At 40.4% G+C, this 20,652-nt stretch overlaps 1 protein-coding gene across 2 annotated transcripts in view; it reads left to right on the top strand.

Annotated features, from left to right (window-relative positions):
* The window catches only part of LOC124712545 (protein argonaute-2-like), a 303,522-nt gene extending 283,073 nt beyond the window's left edge, over window positions 1–20,449 (top strand). For both annotated transcript variants that reach the window (XM_047242853.1, XM_047242854.1), the window contains exons 17-20: window positions 12,698–12,892; window positions 15,370–15,606; window positions 15,746–15,930; window positions 17,438–20,449. In XM_047242853.1, the coding sequence (XP_047098809.1) occupies window positions 12,698–12,892; window positions 15,370–15,606; window positions 15,746–15,930; window positions 17,438–17,531 (711 nt within the window). In that variant the 3' untranslated portion in view covers window positions 17,532–20,449. The remainder of the gene's footprint in view (window positions 1–12,697; window positions 12,893–15,369; window positions 15,607–15,745; window positions 15,931–17,437) is intronic.
* Window positions 20,450–20,652: the final 203 nt, after the last annotated feature.

Raw genomic sequence — 20,652 nt, 5'->3', positions numbered from 1 at the left:
TAGGGATGTCGTACTGGTACGTGGGGATCTGATGGTACGCTTTACGGCAATCAAGTACACTGAAAACGTGTGCACCATGGAGTTGTTGTGCAAAATCTTGTATGTTTGGTATATGGTAGTTGTCTAAAATCGTTCTGGCGTTTGCCACACAAACGAAATGAACCGTCCTTCTTGGGCACTAGATGGATAGGCGAGGACCAGTTGCTGTTGGGTGGACGGACAATGCCTGAATCTAACAGCTCCTGTACAGCAGTTTTTGCATGCTGTAATTTGGTGGCACTAAGGCGTCGAGCCTTGTTGCGTACTGGGGGGCCTTCCGTGGTGTTCAAACAGTGACAGGTACCGTTAGTAATCACGCCTATCACCTGCGGGACAACCTGGGGAACCACACTGGGACTAGGTGGGGTAACACGCACTTCATTAGAGGTAGGAATGTCACTGACCTGCAGGAAAATGCATCGTTGTGGAGGTATCTGTGCCTCGGTGGAGTTCTCGTGGGTGTATCCCCGTGGTGCGGAAGCGTCCCCTGCTGCTTCCCGTGTGCGTGACAGTTCGGCTGATGTGGCGGGGATCAGCTGTTGCAGGCACGCGTTTTCGCGAGAAGGTCGGTGATCTCGTGGTGCCGGATTGTGAGGTGCGACTGGGTGGCGGAGAGCTCTGTCGTGAGATGGGCGCATTCGGCTGTCACGGTGGGCAAGGTATCACAGTGTGTGGCAGGGGGCGGGGGGAAGGTGGCGAAAATCCCTGGTATCCTGTTACCGGAAGCGTGATGCAGGAGGGCTGCTGCCTCGAGCTCTGGCGAGAGCCCGAAGTCATGCAGGAAATCCATAGCGATAACGAGGCTGTCGACATCCGCGACTCAAAATGTCCAGATGCAGCGTAAATCAGGTGAGAGATTTATTTGGAGTTCGGCTGAACCGTGGACGCGAATTGCGGAATTGTTGGCTGCTCGCAGTGGCACGGCGGGCGTCAGTGTCGAAGATGGGGCGGTCGACTTAGGAATGACACTAGCATCAGCACCCGTGTCCATGAGAGGAAGTAGACTGTGCTCGTCCTGTCGTGGACGTACAGTCTGCCGGCACGGTGGGCAGCAGGGGTGGTCAGTCGATAATATTTTTGGTGCACTAAACTGCCGGTGCGAGCCGTGGCGCCTATTCTGACTCGCGCTTCCCGTTTGTGTGGTTGCAGGGTACGCGACAAGAACGCGCGGCGTTGCCGAACGTGATATGATACCAGCATAGTGGGTATGCTGGGTGTTGTGCCTGAGCTGGCGAGCCGGCAACGTCACGTGGCGTGTTCTGTTGTGCCCGCGTGGAGGTGGGCGGGGCAACCGGTCGAGGAACTGTAACAAGTACGGCCGTCTGGCCAAGGGGGGCTCCATCAGCTGTTGTTGGGAGCTGCGCGCCCGGCCTCTGCCGTCCGGCCGGTGAAACGTAGTAGACGTGACGGCACTGTCGCCAACATTCGGAGTGTCGGAAAAACAGGGGGACGCGACCTGGCGATGTTTGCTGATGGAATATGCCTGGTCCGCCAGTACTAGATTTTCCTCCAGAGCAGCATTTTGGTAAGCCAACAGGTGTAGTTCGAGGTCTGGCAGTAATTTCAGAAGCCACAAAGCCCAGAGTGTGAGGTTGGGGAGTTGCTCCTTGCCCACCTGGGCCCTTAAACGGCGCCAAAGTTGTGGAGGCATACGGTCCCCTATTGGCACATTGTGAATTATGTAGTGGATGGCTTCTGCTGGAGGGCGCAATAAGCACTCGATGATGCGAGCTCTTGCGATGGCATATTTGTGCTGGCTTGGTGGCAAGAGCAATAGGTCACTGACCAGGTCTGGTTGGTCGTGGAGGTGGGTAATTAAACAAATGAAATGTGTGTCATCTCCCCACACTCCGTGAATGTCCAGAATATTGTCCACTAACACAAACCATGATATAGCGTTGTCCTTCTGTAGTTGTGGCAACTTCAGATACCGCCCTACAGGTAGCTGCTGTGGGGTTGTGGGAAGATGGCGATGGGGGAATGGGGGGGGGGGGAGGGGGGGGACAGCGGAGGCCTGGAAACTGGTGTAGGGTCGAGTGTCTGTACTGTAGCACAATTAGGCCTCTGACCACATGACACACACGGCACGGGAGCAAATGCAGTCGACGCAGGTGTCGCGGCTGCCACAAATGCGGTCGCATGCTGTTGGTGTGTCGGGAACGTAGCGGTATGCGCTTCGGGCGAAAGTACCTGGCCGTGTGTCGGGCTGGTATGTAACATACTCATACGGGATGATGCTGAGCACTGTGGTGAGGGAAGTTCTTGTTTCACCTGCGGTATGAAGTCCGGAAACTGCCATGCGTTTGGATGAACTGCAACATGTGTGGGCCACGGTGCGTGGACTGTACTAGGGGGGTTACGTTGTGCACACGGGTTTAACACTGTAGTCGGAGTCGTCAGTGGCTGAATTACCAGCAATTCGTCCATGAATGAAATTGTAGGCAAACTCGTGGTGAGCTCCGGGTCACAAATCACATGGTGGTTCATCGGTGCGTAACGGTAGCAGGAGGAAAGATGAGAAACGCGTGTACTGTGGTCGTATCGAAAAAGTCCGGGGTCACCACTATGGGAATCAGGTCGCTTAGCTGTCGTAATAACCTGAACACCACGTGTATGAAACTCGTATTTATTCTAACTGCACAGTTGCACATATACACACACATAAACAAGCCTCGCGAGCGTCACCGGTCGAAGCGTTAACACAACTGCACAAAAGCGTGCCCCAAGACCCGCGTCCTAAGAGCGTGTCAGTGTGCAGAGATACCACTCTGCTCTATTCCGGTGGTCAATGACCGCCACAGGGTTGAATGGATGGGGCTATTATGAAATTATGGATTAACAGAGTGTGGAGGAGGAAGAAAGCTGCTTTATTGAAGACGAACTCTCTTCTTGTGGTAGAAATTTGAAAAATTCTGTGAAAGAAAATTTGAGACCGGGAAATATGGAGCTTGCTGGTATTCCAGGAGGACTTCCTTCCCGATTGCAACCTCTTGATGACTCGATAAATAAACTGTTTAAAGTGTACATGAGAGAGGAATAGAACAAATGGATGTAGGATGAAACCCAACATGAATTCACACTGAAGGGAGCCTTAAAACGACCTACAATCAAACAAATGTGTCATTGGATAAAACAGTCGTGGTCTAGAGTGAGAGAGGACATTATTGTTAAATCTTTCAAGAAGTACAGTATAAGCAACACTCTTGATGGCAGTGAAGACCATTTGCATGTACGAAGAGGACAACGATGATGAAGAGGAAGAAGAAGAAGAAAATGATGATGATGATGACGACGATGATTTTCAGGGATTTTAAAGGCCAATTCAGCTTTTTAAGCTAAGAATTTTTTTAGCCTGGCTTTGCAATCTAATAACAAAAATGCTAAAAATACTATTTAAAAAAATGCTTAAAAATTAAGGTTCATCTTATAGTCAATAGTGTCTTATAGCCTATAAAAGACAGAATTGACTTCTCTCTGATCACATTTCCCATAGAGGGGCTCAATAATGGTATATTCCAGTCTCTCTGGAAAAAATGCCTTGAGGTAGTGATGCATTTAATATTTCAGATAATCCAGGGCTTCTTATGTGGGAACAAATCTTTAGTGCTCTGTTGGAAAAACCATCAAAACTAGATGAGCTTTTATTTTTGAGAGAATGTATAATTTTCTTAATTTTGGAAGGAGAAATTGGTGATGTTGTATTGTCCACCCCAATAACTGAGTGGTCAGCATGACAATATGCTGTGCAAAGGGTCCCGGATTCGATTCCTGGCCGGGACAGAGATTTTCTTCGCTCAGGGGCTGGGTGTTGTGTTGTCTTGTCTTCATTGTCATCATCATCTCGTCCAACAGGGTGGCAACAGGAAGGGCGTTTGGCAACCCCTTAAATTAACCATGCCAAATTCGACCATAAACATGCCGACCCTGCAAAATGCTGGACAAAAGGCACACAAAAAATTAAAAAAAAAAAAGAAGAAGTTGGTGATGTTATATTGTTTCACAGAACTAAATTGTAATTACAGCAGCAGTGTCTGAAGCAACAATATTAGTGACAAAAACCTGTAGTAGATTGCAGTTTACTTGAATATGGATCTTCTTCAGGCTGTCCCCAAAGCTTCCAAAATAGCTTACACACTCGACAAATGTGACACATTTGCAGCAGAATTACAGCAAACTGCAAGACCTAACAGTTACACGTACAAAACTCATTACAACTCAAGCACACATTGGCTCAGTCTGTTATGACAGCTTGTTTGAGCTCTGTGACAGTTGCTTTTTCAACATAGTGCTTTTATTTTTATGTTGAATTGTTTATCCCTACATTGTTTGTTCCTATAGTTTCTCCTATATTTATGAAGTGATAATTGGATATATTCACTACCTGCACCATTTATAGCCCTTCCATTCAGTCCATTAGTGTTTTTATCCTGGTCTGTAACTGGTTGTCCTATCTCTCATTTCACTACATTGCACATATCCTTAAGTCTGTTATCAGAATTGCTGATTTATAACAGAATGTGCATGTTCCTTTATTTTTTTAATAATTTTTCTTAGTAATCTTGAGTTATTTATTTAGTGTGCAGTGTTGCAGGACCTCTACTTGTTCTTGCCAACAGATACATTTCCATTTTCCTTTCACAAGATACTTTAATCCCTCTAGTGATCAATGTTTTTTTGCATTTAATTGAGACAGCTTCAGACTTTGGCAAAGAAATTTGGCTGTATGCCTCTGTAAGTGATATCACATGAAGGCTAACAGTTGCATGGTGGGAACATCTGGACTGGATTTTGGAATTTAACCTGGTTGGTCCTATTAATATGACTGAGGGCTTTTCTCTGAGTTCATAGAAGAGTCACCTAACTTTTATCAGATGCAGAATCCCATCTTATATTCCAGTAGAATGTTGAATTGGTTATGTAAGTCCCATATTAAATTTAAAATCCAAATTTTGATTTCTGATGAAGCCATTGTTCATAAAAAATGGAACATATCACAGTCAGGTTTGTGTTGACAACTTACAGCAGCAGTATTAAAAAGGAGAACACTCAGTGTTTGGGGGCTATTTGTGGAACATGTGGAATTCATCTTTTGTTTGTTTTTGTGCCTTGTCTCAACTCTTAGCGAGAGGTTACCTTTACTCCTTCCATTACTTGTACTTTACCCAGAACTTTCCAGTATAAGTGAGTAATATAATTTTTTTCTGGTTACCACTGTTGCAAATGTCAGTTTCACATATTTTCAAGCAGTGGAGTTGTTGTGGAAAGCTGCCTTTGTTAAATCTCATACAAATAATTCCAATAGCTTGTTGACTTTCTGTTGAGTTGTAATACCAGGGTTGTATAGGAATATCAGTTTAGATTGAGGTGTAATGTTTTTCTTTATAGTAATTTAATGTCTCTCACTTTTTCCATTCATGTCCTTTTAATATTCACCCTTATGCACTGCAAAAAATCTGTAAATGGTAACATGATGTTTAAAAAGCCTCTTGGATACAGTAGCCTCTCTTGTAGTTTATCCACTATTCCATTGTTGTAGATTACCATATTTGCATTGTTCCAGAAGAACTACATGTTTTAGTAGAAAAATGAACTAATGACAAATTTTTAATAACTCCTAAATATATTTTAGAAAATTGTACTAATACTCTGAGGTTCAGCCACTCAGAAAAATTTTGGAACCAGAAAACCAGGCATTTCTGCTATTATTTAAAATGGTAGTGGCACATTTATGTTTGACATTGTTTATGTTTCATTTTTATTTTAGTTGACAGACAATGAATTTTAAAATAATGACAGAAAGTGTAGTCATAAGCAGAGAGGGATGTTGGAATCAAGGCAATACCAATTTGTTCCTTTCCTGCACGTTTTGCCAGTAAATTGGCTTGTCTTCTCTAAACAAATCTTAGAGACCAGTGTTGTCATGAGGTTCATCTGTAAAAAAGACATGGTTATTTATTTATTTATATCTCATAAATCCAATACTGCGAGGCATTCGCATTGATGTAGGACGGTTCAGAATTATTACAAATAATACAAAAGGAATACATAAAAGTACCTTTTGCAAGAAGATATCTAGTATAAGACAAAATACACATTAATAGGTATAGAAAAAATTACATTAAAAATATGGTAGATCTTAATAGCTAAATGAAAGACACAGTAATGTTAACAGTGATTGTGAGTATTGTAATGCACAATAGCAAATCAAATTAGTAAATGAAAAAATCAATTACAGTTAACTCTACTGAAATATTATTCTACCGAATAGAAGGAATTATATAATAAAAACTGTTTGAGCTGTTATTTAAATTTGGGTAGCTCATGGATAAGTAATTTCAGTGATGGTGGGAGAGCATTGAACACCTTGCAGCTCATGTAATGGACTCCTTTTTGTACAATAGTAAGGTTTTTTGATTCATAATGGAGGTCCATCTTCCTCCTGATATTGTAGGTATGGTATGAATCATTGGTTTTGTACAATTGTCCACTTCATAACAGGGAGTAGATCTATTGACATGCAGTTGTCAGTATCCCTAATTTTCTGAAAAGGTTCCTACAAGAACGTCTAGGCTGGACTCCGCTCATTATCCTAATAACTCTCTTTTGGGCAATGAATATGTTTTTGGATAGTGGTTGATTACCCCAGAAAACTATGCCATACAGCAGGCTGTTCCAGCTCGTCGGCTCCGTTGTGAGCCGCGGAGCGCTCCCTGCTCCAGGGAGCCGCGTCGCTTGCTGTGACCATTCAAGTGGGCCGGCACACCAGCACGTGGCACGGCTGGCTGAGGCAGGCGGCAAGGCAAGCATTTTGATGTGCCAGCTGCGTATTACAAGATCAACAACCTCATACTCTTAGCTGCTAAGACGTGGTGACATGCTACACCAGGAAATACGATGTTCAGGAAATAAATAAGAAATATCAGGCGTCAAAATGTTCGCAGTGTTAATGCGGAGGATGGCCTTCATTGTTGCATTCTGAAGAAATGATCGTTCCTTACTTTTTACTCTTTTCATTGCTGAGAAAAGCTGCTCACAACAATACGTAGACCCAAACATGCACATGATCTGAGCGGCATTGTTGTGAAGCTTGGGAAGTGTTTTTTGTTGTAATGAACGATACCATCGTGACAAATCCAACGTGTTGTAGTACCTCTCTTTCAACAAAGTTGAATTTTGCAAATCAATTATCTCCAATTGAAGTGGCGGTGACAAGTCATCGGGGGAAACTGAAAAAGGAGTAGTTTTAAAGAAGCAAGACGATTGAAGAATGTTAAATGTCCATTACTCATCTGCCTCTCAAGTAAACGTAACTTTTCCATGAATGCTTTGATCTGGTCGTGCATGTCAACGATTAGCCGCCCTTTGCCCTGCAATGACAGATTTAAATTATTCAGAAGCATAGTTATATCAGCTAGGAACGCCAGGTCTGATATCCATTTTATGTCTTTCAGACAACTCATTTCTTCCCCTTTCATTTTGAGAAAAAGGGATATTTCCTCACGAATGACAAAGAAAACATCAAGAACTTTTCCCCGACTCAGTCAATGAACTGTAGTATGGTAAGGTATATCCCCATACTCCGCTTCCATATCTTTCAGGAATCCTTTGAATTGGTGATGATTCATACTGTGACGCTGCCAAAATTTGCACACTTCACGACGTCTTTCATTACGCCACCTAGCTCTACTGTTTCAGCACACAGTGCCTCTTGGTGAATAAAACAATGAAGAGTCAAAATGTCTTTCCTGAATTTGTCCCTGAGTTTATTTTTCAAATGATAACCTTGGTGACGCCCGATCATTTGTAGTGCACCGTCTGTCGCTACAGAATGGAGCAAATTCATATTGTCCACTGATTCACAAACAGCTTCAAAAATGTCAGGTATTGTTGCAGTGTAATCGAGTGGTACCACATCCAAGAGTTCTACAGTTACCTGCAGCTCCATGTTGACACCTCGCACAAACACTGCAAGTTGAGCACAGTCCAATATGTCGGTGCTTTCGTCAAGCGCTAGCGAAAATGCAACAAAGCTCTCCGCCTTTTTCCTGAGCTGTGTCTCTAAATCCGCTGCTATGTCCAGGATTCGACAAGACATTGTTTGCTTCGACAGGCAAACCCCTTCAATTGTCTGCACCTCCATTGGAAACAAACATTCTGCAACTGCTACCGTGCACGATTTTATGAGTGGTCCCACCTAAAATGGCTTGCCACTTGTCACAATGATGTGAACAACCCTGTAGCTTAGTCGAATTGCAGATTCAGTAGTGTTTTCTCCGCTCTCATTCACTTGAAAATTATAAACGCATTACAGAACACGAACTATGTTGCATATTTTGATACCCTCCGTATTACGAAACCGTTTTTGAACTTACGTCTCCTGGTATGTCGTTCTTAAGCCTCGCTACCAGTTCTCTGCGTGCAATGCCTTCTACATGATCGTAGTGCGCTGCGTGAAGACGTGTATTATGTCGTTGTATATTGTACCTCTTCGCAGAATTAAATACTTTATGACATACAAGACATTGCGGACGACCATCCCCCTCAATGAATAGAAATGTATCCTCCAATGGAGGTACAGGACTCCCGCGGCTAGTCATAGCTGTCATTGAACACAGATTATTGTGTCAGTTGCGACTGCATGTGGCCAGGGGGCAGTGAATTCGCTTTCCCCCTCCACGCGGGCTCCGAGCAGCCGCAGTGAACGCTCCGGCTCCCTGGAGCTCGGTTGGAACAGCCTGTCATACAGCAATAATGCAAGGAAATAACTAAAATAAGCAGTTTCTGTGGTGTCTCGGCCACATACAGTGGAAATAATATGAACAGAAAATGTTGCTGAGCTGAGTTTTTTGTGGAGGTGCAAAATATGTTCAGACTATTTTAGACTGTTGTCAATGTGTACACCCAGAAACTTGGTTGACTCAACTTGAAGTAACTCAGTACCATTCAATGTAATACTTAATTGATCCTCAACTATTTTCCTTACTTGGAAATGCGCAAACTGGGTCTTATTAACATTTAGTGATAACCCATTATTTACAAACTAATTACATACTTCACTAAAGACAATACTGGTCAATTCCTCAAGATTGAGGTTGGGAGTTTTGTTGATGAGGATAGAGGGGTCATCAGCAAAAAGAGTAAAGTGAGTTTTAAAGCTAGTATGCAAGGGAAGGTCATTGATAAAGATGAAGAAGAGAAGGGGACCAAGTACAGAGCCCTGAGGAACACCACAGCCAATAGAGCCCCAGCTAGATGACACAGAGTACCCCTCAGAGTTGTTCAACATGACCTTCTGCTTTCTTCCAGGTAGGTAGGATTTAATCCATGAGCCAACTGAACCACTTATACCATAATATTCAGCCTTTGCTAAGAGGATTTCATGATTAACACTATCAAAGACCTTATAAAGGTCACAGAAGATACCAACAGGAGATAATTTATTATTAAAAGACTCTAAGATTTGATGCATGAAGGAAAAAATAGCTTGTTCTGTTGATACGCCCTGTTGAAATTCGAACTGGCTACTGTTTAATACCTTATAATGCATGAGGTGTTCAATAAGTCTTTTCTGAACAAATTTCTCAAGAATTTTAGAAAAAAAGGGAGATAGGTCGATAGTTGGTAACGTTGGCTTTATCGGCTTTTTTAAAGAGAGGTTTGACAATCGCATACTTTTAGTCTCTCAGGAATAATCCCATGCTGGATGGATTCATCGACTGTAGGGCACAGTATTTTGCTTATCGGCTTATAGCACTCCTTCAGTAATCTTGAAGAGATACCATATATGCCAACAGAATTCTTGCTCTTCATCTCTCTAATTATATTCTCAATTTCATGTACTGTGACAGGAGACACTTTAATCTGCTTGGTTTTTTTATTAATAACTTTTTGAAGGGATAAGATGGCTTCATTAACAGAACATGTTTTTCCAGTTTGTACTGCTGATGCCAGAAAGTGGTTGTTAAAAATGTCAGTGATTATTTCAACATTGTCATGAATGGTATCATTTGTTTTAATTTCTGTTGTGTTTTCCTCAGCAGGGATTTTACCTGTTTTCCTTTTTATTATGCCCCAAATGGTTTTAATTTTGTTATTAGAGACATCAATTTCTGATTTTATAGAAATTCTCTTTGCCCATCTTAGAACTTTTTTAAGGATAGAGCACTATAGTTTGTAATGTTTTTCCGTTTCTACACTATAACTGGATTTGAGTGAAGCATACAGATTCCTTTTCCTTCTGCAAGATGTTTTAATGCCCAGAGCTAGCCAATTTTTATTAGAGTAGGTCCCACATTTGGATTTGACAGTCCTTTTAGGAAAGGCCGCTTCGAATAGGCAGATAAATTCATTTAGAAAAACATTGTATTTGTCATTAACATTGTCAAAGAGCTCAATCTGGTCCCAGTCTACTTCTTGTGGGGAATTACAGAAGCTATTGATAGACTGTGTGTTAATTACTCTGAAAGTCTTACTGCAGGAATTGTTCTTACAAAGAGGGCTAACATTATCAATTGAAAGTAGTTGACCATCATGGTCTGAGAGCCCATTCAATATATGTTTTACAGTTATGTTTAGAATTCTACTGCCGTCTAAGAAGATGTCAATTCGACTTGTAGAATTAGCTGTGACTCTAGTGAGAAAATCCACCAGTGCTGTTAAGTTAAAAGAGTTCATTAAATGTGATAAATCATTTCTTCCCAGGTTATCTGTAAGAAAGTCAACATTAAAATCACCTACAATTATAATATCTTTTGTTTTTGCAAAGAGCTGAGTTAACAGAGATTCTAACTGTTTTAGAAAAATACAGATTTTGCCTGCAGGAGCCCTATAAAATGAAAGGACAGAAATTTCAGAGAAATCAGTACAGATTACAACTCCACAAACCTCACAATGTTAAAATGAAAGGACAGTAATTTCAGAGAAATCAGTACAGATTACAACTCCACAAACCTCACAATGTGGTTAAGACAAATAAAACAAACTAAATTATAATTACAGCAGCAGTGTCTGAAGCAACAATATTAGTGACAAAAAATTGTAGCAGACTGCAGTTTACGTGAATATGAATCTTCTTCAGACTGTCCCCACTCAGATATTTCTCTCTCTGATCCAGAATCCTTGAATTCTTTGTCTTGAAGCTTCCAAAATTTCTTACATAGTCAACAAATGTGACACATTTGCAGCAGAATTACAGTAAACTGTAAGACCTGTCCAATCCTCCCCACTCCGCCAAGAGTGTCTTTCCGCCGTCCACCTAACCTTCGTAACCTGTTAGTTCATCCCTATGAAATCCCCAAACCACCTTCCCTACCCTCTGGCTCCTATCCTTGTAACCGCCCCCGATGCAAAACCTGTCCCATGCACCCTCCCACCACCACCTACTCCAGTCCTGTAACCCGGAAGGTGTACACTATCAGAGGCAGAGCCACGTGTGAAAGCACCCACGTGATTTACCAACTGACCTGCCTACACTGTGATGCATTCTATGTGGGAATGACCAGCAACAAACTGTCCATTCGCATGAATGGACACAGGCAGACAGTGTTTGTTGGTAATGAGGATCACCCTGTGGCTAAACATGCCTTGGTGCACAGCCAGCACATCTTGGCACAGTGTTACACCATCCGGGTTATCTGGATACTTCCCACCAACACCAACCTATCCGAACTCCGGAGATGGGAACTTGCCCTTCAGTATATCCTCTCTTCTCGTCATCCGCCAGGCCTCAATCTCCGCTAATTTCAAGTTGCCGCCACTCACACCTCACCTGTCTTTCAACAACTTCTTTGCCTCTACACTTCTGCCTCGACTGACATCTCTGCCCAAACTCTTTGTCTTTAAATATGTCTGCTTGTGTCTGTATGTGTGGATGGATATGTGCGAGTGTATACCTGTCCTTTTTCCCCCTAAGGTAAGTCTTTCCGCTCCCGGGATTGGAATGACTCCTTACCCTCTCCCTTAAAACCCACTTCCTTTCGTCTTCCCCTCTCCTTCCCTCTTTCCTGATGAGGCAACAGTTTGTTGCAAAAGCTTGAATTTTGTGTGTATGTTTGTGTTTGTTTGTGTGTCTATCGACCTGCCAGCGCTTTTGTTCGGTAAGTCACCTCATCTTTGTTTTTATATATAATTTTTCCCACGTGGAATGTTTCCCTCTATTATATTGAGACCTAACAAGTACACACACAAAACTCATGAGAACACGAGCACACATTGGCTCAGTCTGTTATGACAGCTGCTTCTGCATTCACTACTCTTTATTTTTAAGTAACACCAGAAATTGACAACAGAAGGCAGCATCTGTCAAGGGACATATAGCAAGATGTCTGTACATTGTTCTCATATGAAATGAGTCAATTTTTGTAACAAAAGGTGGTTAGCATGTCAAGAAAATTGTTGGCCTGAGATATATTCAGACACGGTCTTTTAAACAAGTATTACGGCCCGAGTTATGCCCTGGCTCGGTCACCGAAGTGTTAAATCATCTGTGGAAGAAATTCACATGTTTTATAAAATTTCTGCCATTTCAATTTAAACCATTCTGTGCTCAAACAGTTGAATATACTGCATTTAACACTGTCAGTTGCGCATTATCCTGTTTGTGATTATGTTTGTATGTACTAGAAATGATAATTGTTGGTCTGGAATCATGCTTCAACAGGTTTGTGCAAGCCACGATCCTGATGCTTTCAAGTACAATGTTCAGTACCGCCTTCAACCGCCAAGGACAGAAATTATTCAAGATCTCAAGGAAATAATGACCAACCATCTTATGTTTTTCTACAAAGAGACACGGTGTAAGCCCAGGCGCCTGATATTTTACAGAGATGGTGTGAGTGAAGGACAGTTTGCAATGGTGAGTTGATAATGATTTATCCTAACTTCTAGTTCTTAGTTTAAGACGTTGTCTAGTTAGTAACAATAAGTTGAAGCATTTTGTGCTTGCCATTTGATTAACTACACTGCCAGAAAGGAAATATTAGTACACCTGGAAAGATGATGTCAATTTTGATCCAATGATGGCACATACGACCTGCGAGGGGAGGTGGGGGGGGGGGGGGAGGGAGGGGTAGTAGATGAGCTGATAATGGTTTCGACATCGTCTGCCAGGTAACATACTGGAATAGCTACCAGAGCACCATCTGTGTCTATTCTTTAATAGGAAATGCTCACAGCCAGCGGGCGCAGTGTGGTGCAGACGTGAAGCAAGCAGGCAAATATGTCACACAGTTGACTGAGTGAGTGTGGAAGGATTCAAATTGTGGTCTTCCAAGTGGTGGGATGGCCCTTTCAGATCATTGCCACACAAGTTGGATATGCTGCATCAGTTGTGCAATGAAGCTGGTGTCAGAGGTCACATGAACATTCTCACACTCGTAGAAGAGGTTCTGGACATCCGTGCAGCACAGATGCCCGCCAGGAATATTGTATTGTGAAGGCGGCAGTGGCAGATTGTGCAGCTATCACAGCATAGATAAGAGGGCATGTGAGCCCAGATGTGCCAACATCCAGCACGTCTTCCATTCACACCACAGCATCGATGTGTACGGTGAACCGGTGTCGTCAGAGGATCACTCGGATGACGGAATGGCGCACTGTGGCCTTCGGTGCAGGCCTTACGGTGTGGGCTGCGGTGAGCTACAACTCTCATTCACTGTCGGTTTTTCTGGAGGGGACGCTAACCACTGCTCGGTATTTGCAAAATATTGTCAGATCCATTTTTTTGCCGTTCTTGCAATAGGAAGGTGATACGTTCTTCCAACAGGATGATGCTCGCCCACACACTGCCCGTGAAACTTGGCGTGCTCTGGAAGATGTGCAGCAACTTCCCTGGCTACCGTGCTCTCCAGACTTGTCTCCAATTGAGTATATGTCAGATGTGATGGGACGACAAGTGACTTGTGCGACTTTTCAGCCGACGACTCTTACAAAATTAAGTGATAAGGTACCCCAGAACAGTATCACCAACTGTACGATTGACTGGATGCCAGAGTCAATGCCTACATTTCTGTACGTACTAATGTGGATGTTTCAGCACGGGTTGATACCTGGTACCTAAGAACCGCTTGTGATATTGAGCTATAAATGCATTCATTTCATGTAATCCATATGCACTGTGTTAGCAACAAATCTTGAGTGAATTGAAAACCTCTAAAAGAGTGTACTATATTTTTCCAACAGTGTATAATCCAGTTGTATAAAACAATATGTGACTCATAAAATGTATACCATTTTACTCTTATAATCTGTAGCTTAACATTTTGCACTTTTACATGCAGATTTTATGATTAACTTCAAACTCTAAACACATTTGCATACTAAGTAAGTGTGAAAACATGAGCACTTTTGGCAAAGTTGACTGCTTATCTAGTGCTTTAAAATTATTTGCAGAGTAGCATGTTAAAAATTCAGATCAAACTCAGCTCCTTCAGGTGATGTTTTCTGACCTTGGGAACTTGGTGTTTGAGTGAATATGCAAAACAGTACTGCTTCACGTGGCTTCTGACATTTATTACAAATACCCTTCAAGTCACTGGCAACTGAGCAATACCTAATAATCAAAACAGACACAGAGTGCATCTGAAACAGTGTGAGGCAAAATGAATAATGAGCCCAACATGAGACATAACTGAGGCTGAGCCAAAGTCAGTAATGAGACATGCTGTTACAGTTGTAATATATTCCTTACTTTGTTAAAATTTGTTATTACAATTACTTTTATCATACTTAACAATTTTTAACAGACTTTTGTCTGTGACAAGTTGACTTTATGTGACAAGTTAGTCAGTAATCTCATTTAAATTTGTTAACATCAAATTCTTTTAGAAATTTAATCTCTCCGATAAAAATAATCAATCTTTTGCATGTAATTCACAAACTATTCCATTTTATGAAAGTTCATAATTCTCTTAAGGTTTGATTAATGTCTCCATATATTCAGTAACTGAAGATTAAATATAAATTACTCAGGTTGCATCATTTGCCTTATTTTTAAATGATAAATTGTGGGCTTACGTCAGATAAAACATAACAAAACATAGCAGTTGTCTGTTTAAAATTGTATATTACTGCCAATACCCTGAAATAACAAGTTATAAGATCAAAATCTGTGAGTATATAGGATTCTTCATTAAAGGCACAGATTGTACAATATATTAATAAACTAGTAAAATGTCAATGTCAGCACAAAATCTTTACATTACCAAATATAGGTCATCCTAGTAGAAAAATTTACATGGTTAGAGTGCAATAAGATGAATGTAATGTGTATGAGAACTACACTAACTCATTTACAATCATACATAGACTGCAGAAAAATTAATCATTTTTCAGGTTCTCAGAGAAGAACTAACACAAATACGAAATGCCTGTCGTGGCTTGGAAGAATCATATGAACCTCAAATTACATTCTTGGTTGTGCAAAAGCGCCACCACACACGTTTCTTCCCAAAGAAACGAGAAGATGAAGATGGCAGAAATAAAAATGTACCTGCAGGAACTATTGTGGATACTAGTATAACACATCCCAGGCACACTGATTTTTATCTTGTCAGCCATGCCAGTATACAGGTTACTTACTTTCATTTACATTTTTCATGTCTCTAATATAACAAGTCACTAAAGTGTGGTATGGAAATGTTCACAGCTAAATTTAATTTATTCAAAAAGAAAATATAAACTTCTTTCTAATGTAGCTTTAACTGATTAGGGTGTAAGCCGGCCAACAAAGTATCGCAAATTGTGGGATGATTCTAATATGGACATTGATGAGTTGGAAGAACTGACATATTACCTGTGCCATCTGTTCTCACGGTGTACACGCAGTGTGTCATATCCTGCCCCGACATACTACGCTCACCTTGCAGCATTCCGAGCTCGCATGTATATTGAAGGGTAAGTCCTTAAAGGTACTTAAATAAGCATAATTTCCCTTTAAAGTGGTCACTTCTAATTATGGAGTGAATTGCTTTAACTTGTTCATATGGTAAGAGAATGCCTGCCTCCTCAATACGATTGTTGTCCATTGAAACAAGCAGAGTAATAAGTAAACAACCACTCACAGTATAAAGGAAGAATTGTGTAGAAGATAGACACATTAAACAAGAAGCTGAACATTATAGCTCATCTTTTAATGAGTACACTAAGTTATTCAGATCAGCAAGGAGAAGAGAAAGAGAAAAGGAAACCATCACAACAACAACAACAACTTCTGTGCACTATATAGTGAATGGTTGTCCTTACTTACTCTGTTCTTAAAGTCACAAAGTACTTCTATTGATCAAACTTCTATTTTAGGTTTAAGGGTATGTTCGACTGATGTGAGTATCATTTTAGTGTTCAGTTCCTGAGGAGAAAAAAATTAATTTATGAATTCTGTTTCTTATTGTAAAATGGCAAATGGTAAATGCGAACAAAAACAGTTAAAAATCTAGCAATTTATTCATGAAGGTCCATTTTAAACTTTGAATAGAAAGGAGAACCACATCTATATGCCTTGCATTTAAATGAATACATACTTAAAATAAATAAGTCATGTTAATTTTACTTGAGACGGAGCCAAGTGTGGTTTCCACCTGCCTTATAGTGTATGATCCCTGTCCCTATATGGCAACAGTGATCAGACTGGATAAAATAAACACACAACCGACAAAAAATTTCTTATCGTCTCGTCTCTGATAAATAATTATATGAAATGAAATAACTTGATTCCAGTATATATTTAGATATTAAGAAAAATTAACAGTCAATTCATTTTCATTTCTGGTATTTGTTACATACAGAAGGTTGTGGTAACCATGCCAACCAGTGCATTTTGGATAGCGTTATATTCGTAGGCCCCAAAGACTTCCTTAAGGATTCCAAAAGTTACCATTGATGCCTTTTTGAGCTTTAGGCTAAACTTTATCACATAGCACTGCTGTAAAGTTTTCTCTATCATAAGTTTGATGTGACTATTACGTAGAAGTTCATGGAAAATGCGATAATGGCCCTCCAAGAGCATGAAGGCAACTGAGTTACCTATCACTGGTAAGCTAGTCCATCTGCCCTGTGACACACAGCTCAAAAAGGGACCATTGGTAACTTTTGGAATCCTTAAGGAAGTCTTTGGGGATGACTGCTTTTCCAGGCCACAATTGAACAGATGGCACGAGACGTTTAGAGAAGGTTGGGAGGAATTTTTAAGGCTTCAGAATATTAGGAAAATAACTGGCTAGACAAGTAATGAAAGTTATTTTACATATTTTTCTAATGTGAAGCTGCTAGTATGAGTTTGTGAAGAGAGAAGAGACTTTATCAGCAATGAATTTCAAATAGAATTTTGCCTTTTACATTATGTAAATAACTTTTAAGGTTGACTGTCTGATTTTCAGTAATTAATTGTTTTGTTTTATGTTTTTAGGCAAACTATAAACTTGGACAGATTGCCACATGAGCAAGCTCAGAGGATCATTAAAGACAACATAATTAAAAATTCTCCCATGTTTTTTGTATAGAGAAATAATGTTCCTGACATCACTGTAGAAACAACTAGCAATTTCTCTTAATATAAGTGATGTGAAATTGTTACTAACATCACTGTAAAAAGAATCAGCAATTTCTCTTAATGTAACTTGCTGTCATTAAAAGAGACAGTATGCAACAGTGAAATAATTTTCACTTGTGTGTGTGTGTGTGTGTGTGTGTGTGTGTGTGTGTGTGTGTGAGAGAGAGAGAGAGAGAGAGAGAGAGAGAGTGTGTAATGCACATAACTGGCTATTAAAATTGAAACACCAGGAAAGATAGCAGACAAAGAAATTTTAGTTACTGTTCACATACAGTATATTGGGGAGAATACATGCTTAATTTGTAGATGATTTGTGGGTGTTCAGGATATGAAATTTAGTAGCGTACAGCTACTGGCCTTAGCACATCAGAAATGTAATGGCCGTTGCCCAAATTACTGACTGTGTGAACCAGAGGTGGTCATGTGTGTTCAGCAGCACCCCGTTACTGTCGAGCCAGGAGCTGGGTCCTCATAATGATGACAAATGCACTCTGGCAACATTTTATTCTCCTCAGAGCCTCCACACATGTCCATAATGATATCAATATGCAGAACCGGGACAGAAAAGATGATGAGGTGCCACCCCTGTGTCCAGTGTTCTTGTTGAGTACATCACTGGCAGTCCATTTCTCTTTGCTACCGCATCAAGGGGAGGCGGAACAATGTTTGGCAAGCTGACAGTCTTTGGTGTTCCAGACATTGTCACACTATATACTTGTCTTGCTGTGAACAAGCAAATGTACTGATTGTAGTTACATGAAGTGGATGTATGATCCTGCACAGCTCAGTGAACAATGTTTACATCGATAGCAACATCTGTTCTCTACAAACCAGTGTGAAGTGCATGGCAGGGGAGTACTACTCATTGGACCAGTTATCTGAGGTTTTTTCCCATTTCATTTGTGTATGGAGAGTGGGAACTGCCTCCTTATGTAATTGATCTAATCTTGTCCTCATAATCCCTATGGGAGCTATATGTAGAGGGTTATTTCCTTGAGTCATCATTTAAAGCCGGTTCCTGAAACTTTATAAGTTGGCTTTTTAGAATAATTTACAACTATCTTCAAGAATCTGACATTTCAGTTTCTTCAGCATCTCTGTGATACTCTCACACATATCAAAGAAACCTTTGGCCATTTGTACTGCCCTTCTCAATGTGTCTGCCCTCTCAGGTGCTAGTCTTGTGGGACCATTGAGATCCTTTGTGGCATTGAGTATGCCCTTCCTGAACTCATCAATTCGATTGCTGTATGACAGTTGTGGGATCCCAACCAATGCAAACAGAAATATTGCAGAACAATAAACTACAATCTCACTGAGCCACAAGCTTGCTGCTGTGAAATTCTGACACACATTGCTGGATGTTATGCTTCTTACACAAGGCGTAATGTAATCTTCTATTAAACAATGAACATTCAAATGAGATTTCTGAATGAGAAAGTGACTGTATGATCTTTTCTTACCTACAGATACGGCCGGTATTACTCCTACCTGTGCTGTAAGGTTGTGCTGAAATGCTGATCATTTGCATATCCAAGAACGTAGTATAACCCCATGTTAATTTGTCATATGTTGCACGCTGTCATTATGATGTTGCAATTTTTATGGCCAGCAGTGTGTAAATTTCAAAATTTTCCTGTTACTGACTTTTTTTTTTAAATTTTGGATAATATGGCATTTGAAAACATGTAATGGCTGAGGAAATATGGTAATGTGAATATTGTAAAGATTCTGACACTGAGTCATAAAGTAATAATTGTTTTCAGTACTTAACAAAATATTTATATTTTTTGTCATTTTTGTATCACTAATGGTGTTTTATGCTATGCAAATTGTTGAGAGTTAATTATTTTTCTTTATTCTTGTTGTCTTGTTACACATTGTGCATAATGTTAATATATATGTGCTTTGTATTTTCATGCAGTGTTGTAATAACTACTAAATATCTTTGACATTGTGTCAACAGCTGATCTGAACTGTTATTCTGAAATATCAGGTATGCCAAAATCACTTGTAAATCTTTTTATTAATTACTGATGTTGACATATCTCGTATGTCATCATCAGATCATGTAACATATTTACAGAAATTCATGATCTTTATAAACTTGCAAGTCACATAGAGACGTTGCATTATTTTTACAGTAAATTATGTTCCTTGCTACCTTTTATAGTAAAATGACGCAACATCACTGTGTGACTTGCAAGTTTTTAAAAGATCGTGACCTGTTTTGTGTTACAAGATCTGATGATGTCATCACAGATCTGATGAAGATTAGATGAAACTGGTAATCATTAAAAAGATTTACAAGTGATCTTGGTATACCCTATATTTCATAATAACTACTCTTTGATTTTTTTTTTATCAGTCTTGTTAACCATGGTGTATGGAAAAGTGTTTAATTAAAATATTATCTTCTCTGTATTATTCAAATGATTACTTATAATTAGTCAATCATGGACACTTACAATGTTAATCACTGCAAGTGATCTGTCTTTGGAACATATGAATTTTCAGTAGGTTATGGGCTAAGATGCACAGAAGTTAAAAACTGGATAAACAATTATTCATCAGTTTTGAAGTGAAGTGTTATGGGTTACTCTCACCTCTCAATTGATCTGTCACCTGATGCTTCTTGTGTTCAGCTTTTACCTTACTTTGACCTTCACTCACCTTGTATTTTCTTGAGACACTGAACCTTCTACTGAGTTCCACTAATTGTACCATGCAGACTTCTTTGTTGTCTGCAGATGGCCAAGGGCTGTAAGAGAGCTCAGAACTATGCCAACTCTCTACAAAATGATGTGATCACTTGTGAAAGAATTCTTCTGTATTTTGTTACTCAAATAAAACCGTTTCACATTTGGATGGACAGATCTCACATTAACTTGAGCAATGTATACTGAGCAGCCAGAACTTTATGAGCACTGACCTACTATCGATATATACCCATCTAGGTGATAAAAGCATCACCTAATGAGGAGTGACTGCTGGTCAGACACATGAACAGTGCATATAGCATCAATGAGCCTGCTGTTCATGTGTAGAGTGGGCACAGCACGTGGTCAATC

The sequence above is a fragment of the Schistocerca piceifrons genome, chromosome 8 (genome assembly GCF_021461385.2).
Source record: "Schistocerca piceifrons isolate TAMUIC-IGC-003096 chromosome 8, iqSchPice1.1, whole genome shotgun sequence".
Classification (NCBI taxonomy): Eukaryota; Metazoa; Arthropoda; class Insecta; order Orthoptera; family Acrididae; genus Schistocerca; species Schistocerca piceifrons.
Note: the sequence above shows the minus strand (reverse complement) of the source record. Positions and strands in the feature narration are given on the sequence as shown.